Source organism: Phyllobates terribilis, unplaced genomic scaffold (genome assembly GCF_046119375.1).
Source record: "Phyllobates terribilis strain yellow unplaced genomic scaffold, ASM4611937v1 Scaffold_1__5_contigs__length_1240528914, whole genome shotgun sequence".
NCBI classification, from domain to species: domain Eukaryota; kingdom Metazoa; phylum Chordata; class Amphibia; order Anura; family Dendrobatidae; genus Phyllobates; species Phyllobates terribilis.
The window spans coordinates 607,539,454-607,550,677 of NW_027362761.1; the positions used below are offsets into that span (position 1 = coordinate 607,539,454).

Below are 11,224 nucleotides of genomic sequence, written 5' to 3' on the forward strand. Positions count from 1 at the left end.
ACTGAGCTGCCTTGCTCCACCCTCCCTATATATATCCCTAACGGGCTCCCTCTGCTGGTCTGAGGTGGAAGGTGGAGGTGTATGAATGTAGTGAGGGCCTCTTGTGGAGAAGTCCATCCATGCACCCTTCTGGGTTCTGTGGCACCAATGCGCAGCAGGGCGCCACATCTCCATATTCTGCCCCCTATGTCTCTCCATATTCTGCCCCTCATGTCTCCTTATTCTGCCCCCTATGTCTCCATATTCTGCCCCCCATGTCTCTCCATATTCTGCCCCTCATGTCTCTCCATATTCTGCCCCTCATGTCTCTGTATTCTGCCCCACATGTCTCCATATTCTGCCCCCCATGTCTCCATATTCTGCCCCTGATTGTCTCCATATTCTGCCCCTCATGTCTTTGCATATTCTGCCCCTCATGTCTCTCCATATTCTGCCCCTCATATCTCCATATTCTTCCCCTCATGTCTCCATATTCTGCCCCTCATGTCACTCCATATTCTGCCCCTCATTGTCTCCATATTCTGCCCCTCATGTCTCCATATTCTGCCCCTCATGTCTCCATATTCTGCCCCTCATTGTCTCCATATTCTGCCCCTCGTTGTCTCCATATTCTGCCCCTCGTTGTCTCCATATTCTGCCTCTCGTTGTCTCCATATTCTGCCCCTCATGTCACTCCATATTCTGCCCCTCATGTCACTCCATATTCTGCCCCTCATTGTGTCCATATTCTGCCCATGTCTCTCCATATTCCGCCCCCCATGTCTCCATATTCTGCCCCTCATGTCTCCATATTCAGCCCCTCATTGTCTCCATATTCTGCCCCTGATTGTCTCCATATTCTGCCCCTCATGTCTCCATATTCTGCCCCTCATTGTCTCCATATTCTTCCCCTCATGTCTCCATATTCTGCCCCTCATGTCTCCATATTCTGCCCCTCATTGTCTCCATATTCTGCCCCTCATGTCTCCATATTCTGCCCCTCATTGTCTCCATATTCTGCCCCTCGTTGTCTCCATATTCTGCCTCTCGTTGTTTCCATATTCTGCCCCTCATGTCACTCCATATTCTGCCCCTCATGTCACTCCATATTCTGCCCCTCATTGTCTCCATATTCTGCCCCTCATTGTCTCCATATTCTGCCCATGTCTCTCCATATTCCGCCCCCCATGTCTCCATATTCTGCCCCTCATGTCTCCATATTCAGCCCCTCATTGTCTCCATATTCTACCCCTGATTGTCTCCATATTCTGCCCCTCATGTCTCCATATTCTGTCCCTCATGTCTCTCCATATTCTGCCCCTCATGTCTCCATATTCTGTCCCTCATGTCTCCATATTCTGCACCCCATATGTCCATATTCTGCCCCTCATGTCTCCATATTCTGCCCCTCATTGTCTCCATATTCTGCCCCTCATGTCTCTCCATATTCTGCCCCTCATGTCTCCATATTCTGCCCCTCATGTCTCTCCATATTCTGCCCCTCATGTCTCTCCATATTCTGCCCCTCATGTCACTCCATATTCTGCCCCTCATGTCACTCCATATTCTGCCCCTCATTGTCTCCATATTCTGCCCCTCATTGTCTCCATATTCTGCCCATGTCTCTCCATATTCCGCCCCCCATGTCTCCATATTCTGCCCCTCATGTCTCCATATTCAGCCCCTCATTGTCTCCATATTCTGCCCCTGATTGTCTCCGTATTCTGCCCCTCATGTCTCCATATTCTGCCCCTCATTGTCTCCATATTCTGCCCCTCATGTCTCCATATTCTGCCCCTCATGTCTCCATATTCTGCCCCTCATTGTCTCCATATTCTGCCCCTCATTGTCTCCATATTCTGCCCCTCATGTCTCCATATTCTGCCCCTCATTGTCTCCATATTCTGCCCCTCGTCTCCATATTCTGCCTCTCGTTGTCTCCATATTCTGCCCCTCATGTCACTCCATATTCTGCCCCTCATGTCACTCCATATTCTGCCCCTCATTGTCTCCATATTCTGCCCCTCATTGTCTCCATATTCTGCCCATGTCTCTCCATATTCCGCCCCCCCATGTCTCCATATTCTGCCCCTCATGTCTCCATATTCAGCCCCTCATTGTCTCCATATTCTGCCCCTGATTGTCTCCATATTCTGCCCCTCATGTCTCCATATTCTGTCCCTCATGTCTCCATATTCTGTCCCTCATGTCTCTCCATATTCTGCCCCTCATGTCTCCATATTCTGCCCCTCATGTCTCCATATTCTGCACCCCATATGTCCATATTCTGCCCCTCATGTCTCCATATTCTGCCCCTCATTGTCTCCATATTCTGCCCCTCATGTCTCTCCATATTCTGCCCCTCATGTCTCTCCATATTCTGCCCCTCATGTCTCTCCATATTCTGCCCCTCATGTCTCCATATTTTGCCCCTCATGTCTCCATATTTTGCCCCTCATGTCTCCATATTCTGCCCCTCATTGTCTCCATATTCTGCCCCTCATTGTCTCCATATTCTGCCCCTCATGTCTCCATATTCTGCCCCTCATGTCTCCATATTCTGCCCCTCATTGTCTCCATATTCTGCCCCTCATGTCTCCATATTCTGCCCCTCATGTCTCCATATTCTGCCCCTCATGTCTCTCCATATTCTGCCCCTCATGTCTCCATATTCAGCCCCTCATGTCTCCATATTCTGCCCCTCATGTCTCCATATTCTGCCCCTCATTGTCTCCATATTCTGCCCCTCATTGTCTCCATATTCTGCCCCTCATTGTCTCCATATTCTGCCCCTCATGTTTCCATATTCTGCCCCTCATGTCTCCATATTCTGCCCCTCATGTCTCCATATTCTGCCCCTCATGTCTCTCCATATTCTGCCCCTCATGTCTCCATATTCTGCCCCTCATGTCTCTCCATATTCTGCCCCTCATGTCTCCTTATTTTGCCCCCAGGTGGAGTAATGAGCAGCTGGGGAGACGTCTGAGCCGGAGGACGTTTCATGATGGACGCTCAGACATGTAACCAGGGACGGTTGGAAGTACACAGGCCCATGCCTGCTCCACCCCCCTCCCCAGATTGGGGTCTCTATTAATTAAATTGCAGCCGGATTTCCACTTCCCAGCTACAGAGGCCACTGCCCATGTCCAGAAGCAAAGAAGAAGACTGACTTCAGAAGAACAAATCTTACAGCGACTGATCGCCTTCATCTCTTCTGTGGACAGGAGCCGTCTCCTTCGCTTCCCAATCTGCGCGGGGCGCCCCTGAGGCTGGGAAGTCTACCCCGGCTTCAGAGGTGTCTTGATGGGTAGGAAAGAAAGTCGTGCACATGTGGAAGACGACGGCTCTTGCAAATCATGTTATCACACACATAGGGGCAGGGTCCGACGCTGAGTGGGACGAGTCTGGGGAAACAAATCGACTTGTCAAAAGATTATTTGCATGTTAAAACAGTCTTTAGGAAAAGTATTTTTTAAACATCTGTTAATGTGTGATCCAGGATAAAGGACTTGTTAGGCCGGGTATTTATAAAGGAATATACAATTGCTGGTGGGTGCGAGGACATGGAGGACCTGTCTGGTTCCCTTTAACCACAACTACTGTACTAGGACTGGTGTCACCAACATACAATCTATAATATAACGCTACAAGCGTCCCCCTGTCCGAAGCCTTTATAGTCTGCGCTAGTGCGACACGCCTGCTCAGTCCGGCTCCAGACAGAAGAACGCATGGAGCCGGTACAGGTAAGAGGAGTGTATGGCGCCGGAGATCGCGGTATGTGTAGGCACTGAAAACATACCGCGATCTCCGGCGCCATACTTACATACTTACCTGACCGGGAGGAGAGTTTCCGCGGCGCCTCTGTTCTGGCCGGAGACCGGGGCAGGAGTGAGGCATCGGAATCGGCGCATGAGCATAGCGCAATCAGGCGCCATTTTAGTGAAGACACATTTGCAGTGTGTCTTCAGCAAAATGGCGCCGGACAGCGCGGTATGGGCACACGCATACTCCAGCGCCACACTCCTCCCACAGCAGGACACAGCAGCACAGGGAAGAAAGGTGAGTATAAGCGTTTATTTTTTTGTGTGTGTGCAGCGTGATAGAGATGAGGGTGCCACACATACCAGCCAGGATAGGGATGAGGGGGTGCCATGCACACTAAGATAAGGGATGGAGTACCATGCATACCAGGATAGGGATGAGGGGTACCGTATATAAAAGGATTGGGGGTGAGGGGTGCCATGCATAACAGGATGAGGGATGGGGTACCAAACATACCAAGATTGGGGATGAGGGGTGCCATGCATACCAGGATTAGGGATGAGGAGTACCATACATACCAGGATTGGGGATGAGGGTGTCATGCATACCAGGATTGTGGATGAGGGGTACCATGCATACCAGGATTGGGGGTGAGGGGTGCCATGCATACCAGGATAGGGATGAGGGGTGCCATGCATACCAGGATAGGGATGAGGGGTGCCATGCATATCAGGATAGGGATGAGGGGTGCCATGCATACCAGGATTGGGGATGAAGGGTGCCATACATACCAGGATTGGGGATGAGGGGTACCATACATACCAGGATTGGGGATGAGGGGTGCCATGCATACCAGGATTGGGGATGAGGGGTGCCATGTGTGAGGAAAATATTAATATCAGGGAAATGTTCGTCCATATCTGCTTGACGTAGATGTTCACCCCCCTCCCTTATTCCCCTTCTGCTCAGCACAAAAGTCCCAGTTAGTCCACGCCTGGTAAATAGTTTATGCAAACAAGGCCAGGCAAGGAGTGTTATAACTTCGTTAGGAAGCAAGCATCTTGTCCCTGAAAGACGCAGGAGGTAATTAAAATGCAGGCTTGCACTAATTTGCGTGTAACTGTTGAAGCAGCTTCCCGAGCTTCAAAGGGGAATTTGCAGACATGATGACTCCGATATGAATTATGAGATATTATAAGTTCCATAGGTCCGACAGTGACGGGACCCATATGTGTAGTGACCAAATCAGCCCAGGAATGTATAGGTAGTTTTCCAGGGCTGTAACCAAAATCAGGGAGCTGCAGCGCAAAAACACCAGAATAGCAGACTGCAGCTATGGGATGTGTGATATCTAAATAAAGATAAAATCATAAGGGAAAAAATGGGGCCAATAGAAGTGGTGCGACAGCCGGGCCTTTGTTTTGCGGCCCCCCAAGTGTCCAGCTAGAGGAATCTCATGGGCAACCCGCAACAACTCCTCCCTAAACTGATAGGGCACGACCAGCTGTCTCTCCCTCATCCACTCCTGTTGGGGGTTACAGGGGACCGTTTCTCGGTACAACCTCCCCTTATCCCAGAATACCCTCTCCTTATCGGATTCGGAGAAGGGCTTCTCCGCGAGGTCCCTTAACGCCTCTAAGCTGACAGAGACGCAGAGCCGCCTGGAACTCCTGGCTGGAGGTAGCCAGAAGCGACGTTAGGGCCCCAACCTCACTGGAACAGTCTGGGACCGGCTCTGGGTCCACAGCCAGTTCTGTTGTCCCACCATGGGATGAGGGCCCAGAAGGCAGTGCATCGCGTGCGTTCTGGGTACTCATACTCCGGGTGACAGCGGCTATGTAGGCCGTCTTCCCGGAGGACAACAAACCCTTACCATCAGCCTGAAAGGCTGGAGGCACCAACTCCCCACCATCCCCCAATACCTCAGGAGCCATGTCAGTCATGTGGCAGCTGCCACCGGCCAAGTCACAGTCCGTTGTGACACTGGGCGGCGGCACAGGACCACTGGCTTCAAGGTCCCCGGGCCTGCTCCCATCGCCCTCAGCACTCGTGCTGGCTCCGTCTTGGGGTTCCTCAGCAACATCACCCCGCCGGGCGACGTGGCTGAGCACTCCGTTTCCACAATACATGTCATCATTATACATCATATTAGTGTTCATATCACTGGCATTCTCATCACAGACGTCATCGACAGTGGCATTATATGACATATCAGATCTGGTAGGGTTGTCAGGAACATATTGGGCAATCAACCGTCCCAGATCAGTCCCCAATAAAACATTGGTCGGGAGGTTCTCTGATACCCCCACTTCCCGCAACCCCCTCCCCGCACCCCAGTCTCGGAAAACCTTGGCCATGGGCAAAGGACGGTGAACACCCCCAATCCCGGTGACAGTCAGGGTTTTCCCAGGGATAAGATCTTCAGGGGACACCAACTCAGGGCGGATGAGGGTCCGTTCGGCTCCGGTATCCTTGAGCCTCATAGTGACTTTATCACCCATGGTGACTGATTGCAAATTGTCACAGACCCCCCCAACCACCCCACCCACAAAAAGAACTGCTGCAGCAGACCCCTGGGCCTTAGGTGTGGGGTTCTTCTTCGGCCTCTGCGGGCAGTTGAGGCTGATGTGACCAGTCTTGTCACAGGTATAGCACTTACGGGAGTCAGATGCGGGCCGGGTGATAAAAGATGGGGCAGGACCCGCTGAGGGCCGGCTGGCTTGAACACTGGGGGCGGTTGTCGGCTTACCCCCTTTCCAGCTGGCGGTGGCTGACTTCCGCACCTCTGGTGTGCGGTTGGCCTCATAGGTATCCGCGATCTGGGCTGCTTTGGCGGCTTCCCTCGGCTCCCGGTCAAGCACAAACTGTCTCACTTCCACTGGGCAAAGATGAAGAAACTGGTCCTTCACCATCAGATCCTTCAGGTTCTCGAAGGTGGTGACTGACAGTCCACGGATCCACTGCTCAAAGTTGGTTCTGAGCCCGTCTACCACATCACTGTAGGTGTCATGTGGTCCACGTTGGAGGGCTCTGAACTTTTTCCGGTAAACCTCCAGAGTCAGCTGGTACTTTTTTATCAGGGCCTGCTTGACGGCCTCATAGTCTCCATCTTGTTCACGAGGGAGGGAAGCGAACACCTCCAAGGCTTTTCCTCGGAGCCCTGGAGTTAAATATCTTGCCCACTGGTCGGTGGACAGCTGATACTGCCTGCAGGCCTTTTCAAAGCCTCGCAGAAATGTGTCCAAGTCCCCATCCTTTTCCATCACAGGGAAGGGCTCAGGACGGGGTTTAAAGCAGTTGGCACTGTTGGACTCACGGATCTGCGTAGAGGATGACTCCTTCTGAATCCGGGCTAGCTCCAGTTGGTGTTGTCGGTCAACTTGGCGCGCCTCACGGTCAGCTTGTGCCTGGCGCTCAGCAGCCTCTCGGTCGGCTTGGGCCTGGCGCTCAGCAGCCTCTCGGTCGGCTTGGGCCTGGCGCTCAGCAGCCTCTCGGTCGGCTTGGGCCTGGCGCTCCGCTTGGTCAGCTTGTCGCTCAGCAGCCTCTTGGTCGGCTTGGGCCCGTTGCTCTGCTCGCTCCTGGAATTTCAGGATCAGCTGCAGTCGTCCATCACGATCATCTGCGGCGAGCTGCTCCAAGGCCATCTGCAGGTGGGGGTCCACACTACCCTGGTTGCGGGTATGGCTGGCAATCACAGGTGGGATCCCTGCAGCAGCGCCATCCGGGCCTTGGCTGGCCGCCCCATCATCAGGGCTCTGCTGTCGGACAGGCTCTGCATCACCTTGCAACAGTTCAGCAATCATTTGGACCTTGGTTTTGCCCGTGGGGTCAATCTGCCTCAGCTCACAGAGGGCAGTGATAGTGGTCTTCGTCTGCTGGTGATACCAGGGCTCTCCACGTGTAGCTATTATTGCCAAATAAAAGATAGGATAGAAAAACAAGAGAAGGGAGGGGATGCAACTGCTACACGTATAGTAATGTAATGATAGAATAATACAAGGAAGCCAAAAGAAGATATACTTCCGGGGGTAATAGATATAAATATATAAATACAGAGTTCATAAATATTCAAATAACCAGAATAAAGGACCAATATAGGCAAAAGGGACAATCGGAAAAAACACCAAGAACAAAAGAGGGGAGGGGATAAGGATGAGGGGGTACCATGCATACCAGGATAGGGATGAGGGGGTACCATGCATACCAGGATAGGGATGAAGGGCTACCATGCATACCATGATAGGGATGAGGGGCCATGCATACCAACATTGGGGATGAGGGTTGCCATACATACCTGGATTGAGGATGAGGGGTACCATACATACCAGGATGGGGATGAGAAGTTCCATGCAAATCAGGATAGGGATGAGGGGTGCCATGCATACCAGGATAGGATGGGGACAGCACATAACAGGATGGGGGAACAGGATTGGGCAACGCATAACAGGATAGGGGCAGCACATAACAGGATGGGGGCAGCACATAACAGGATGGGGGCAGCACATACCAATAAAAATGCTCGCCACCCGGGCGTAGAACGGGTTCAATAGCTAGTGACCATATAATAGTAATATCAGGTCTACACCAGCGCTCTGCAGACCATATACTGTATGTACTGTGCAGGATCTCACCAGTGATGTCTGGCTAATTGTTGTCATTCATTTTTCTTTTTCTTTATCATTCGTCCCAGACCACCATGACCACTTCTTCCATCCGTAACTCGTCTTTGTCTTTGGCTTCCTGGTTTTCCAGCCCCCTTCTCACATACCCCACCTCAACACAAACCATATAGTGCTATAACCAGTGCCCCAGATAGTAATAATGCCCCCCCTGTGCCCTGTAAGGTGATATTACCCTCATTTTGTCCCTGCACACAATTACAGTGCCCCCTCTGTGCCCCTGCACAGTAATAATGTTCCCTCTGTACTTCTCATAGCAATAATGCTCCCCCCAGCACCTCCTTACAGTTATACGCACCCTATAGAAATATTGTCCCCCTGTGCCTCCTGATAATAATTTGTCCTGTGCTTCCTTTAATAATAATCCCCCTTGACCCCTTTTAATAATGACTACAAACCTCCTAATAATAATACAAATACCCAGTGGGCTTTAGTATAATAATAATATAGATTTTGATTCCTCTATAATTATAATGATCCACCAATGTGCCTCCTTATAATAATACCCCCCACTGTGCCTCCTTATAATTATCCCCCTTACTGTGCCTCCTTATAATAATCCCCCCTACTGTGCCTCCTTATAATAACCCCCCCTACTGTGCCTCCTTATAATAATTCCCCCCTACTGTTCCTCCTTATAATAATCCCCCCTACTGTGCCTCCTTATAATAACCCCCCCTACTGTGCCTCCTTATAATAATTCCCCCCTACTGTGCCTCCTTATAATAATCCCCCCTACTGTGCCTCCTTATAATAATTCCCCCCTACTGTGCCTCCTTATAATAATCCGCCCTACTGTGCCTCCTTATAATAATCCCCCCTACTGTGCCTCCTTATAATAACCCCCCACTGTGCCTCCTTATAATAATTTCCCCCTACTGTGCCTCCTTATAATAATCTCCCCTACTGTGCCTCCTTATAATAACCCCCCACTGTGCCTCCTTATAATAATTCCCCCCTACTGTGCCTCCTTATAATAATCCCCCCTACTGTGCCTTCTTATAATAATTCCCCCCTACTGTGCCTCCTTATAATAATCCCCCCTACTGCGCCTCCTTATAATAATCCCCCCTTCTGTTCTTCCTTATAATAATTCCCTCCTACTGTGCCTCCTTATAATAATCCCCTCTACTGTGCCTCCTTATAATAATTCCCCCCTACTGTGCCTCCTTATAATAATCCCCCCCTACTGTGCCTCCTTATAATATTGCCCCTCTGCAAAAGTCCTATCATGGCATATAGGCACAATCACAAGTCTTACCTCCAAACATATATTACAGGGAGGGATGTGTATTGCAGCACTTACAGTAATATCATTCCTACTGAAGCCCCTTAGTGTTCTCGTCCACTATGATACCCCTTCCATGGCCCTCATAGAATATGATGCCCCCAAAAATGCCCCCATACAGAATGATGTTCCCACATTCCTCCACCAACACAGCATAATGGCCCCACTAACCTGACACAGTAAGATGGTCACTCGAGCCCCCTACAGATTATGATCACCACCACTGACCACCACACAGTATGATGTCTACCATAGCTCCCCACACAGTATGATGGTCCCTGCACAGCATGATGGTATCCACAGCCCCCTATTCAGTATGATGGTTCCTACACAGTCCCCCACACAGTAATGGTTACCTTATAGCCCTCCACAAAGTATGATGGTCCCCCACAGTCCAAATACAGTATGATTGTTCCCCACAGCTTCCCATATCGGTTGATGGTTCCCCCACAGCCCTCCACATAGTATTATGGTCCCCCACAGCCCCAATACAATATGATTGTCCCCCCACACATTGATAGCCACCATTGCCCTCTACACAGTGTGAGGGTCCCCCCAAAGTATGATAGTCTCCACAGTCCCCCCACACAGTCCCACACACAGTATGATGGTCTTCACAGCCACACACACAGTGTTATGGTTCACCCAAAGTATGATGGTCCTCCCATAATGCCACACACAGTATAAAGGTCCATCACAGCCCCATTATGATGGTCCTCCAAAACCCTCCATAAAGTATAATGGACCACCCACACATTATGGTGGTCCCTCACAGCCCCAATACAGTATTATTGTCCTCCCACAGCCTTCCATATAGTATGATGATCACCCATAGCCCAACATATAGTATGATGGTCCCTCTCACAGCACTAATACAGTATGAAGGTGTTCCACCGCCCCAGTACATCATGATGGTCCCCCAAAGCTCCAATACACTATGTGCAGAATTATTAGGCAAGTTGTATTTTAGAGGATTATTTTTATTATTGATCAACAACTCTGTTCTCAATCAACCCAAAAGACTCATAAATATCCAAGCTTAATATTTTTGGAAGTTGGAGTGTTTTTTTTTTAGATTTGGCTATCTTAGGAGGATATCTGTTTGTGCAGGTAACTATTACTGTGCAGAATTATTAGGCAACTTAATAAAAACCAAATATAATCCCATCTCACTAGTTTATTTTCACCAGGTAAACCAATATCAGTGCACAAAATTTAGAAATAAACATTTCTGACATGCAAAAACAAAAACCCCAAAAATTAGTGATCAATATAGCCACCTTTCTTTATGATGACACTCAGCAGCCTCCATCCATAGATTCTGTCAGTTGCTTGATCTGTTTTCGATCAACATTGCGTGCAGCAGCCACCACAGCCTCCCAGACACTGTTCCCAGAGGTGTACTGTTTTTCCTCCCTGTAGATCTCACATTTTATGATGGACCACAGGTTCTCTATGGGGTTCAGATCAGGTGAACAAGGGGGCCATGTCATTATTTTTTCTTCTTTTAGACCTT

At 49.9% G+C, this 11,224-nt stretch overlaps 1 protein-coding gene across 1 annotated transcript; it reads right to left on the minus strand.

The window, feature by feature from the left end:
• Window positions 1-5,330: 5,330 nt before the first annotated feature.
• LOC141165222 (uncharacterized) lies at window positions 5,331-7,007 on the minus strand. Its single transcript, XM_073650852.1, has one exon. The coding sequence runs from the start codon at window positions 7,002-7,004 to the stop codon at window positions 5,331-5,333; it is 1,674 nt and encodes a 557-aa protein (XP_073506953.1). The 5' UTR covers window positions 7,005-7,007.
• Between the last annotated feature and the right edge of the window lie 4,217 nt (window positions 7,008-11,224).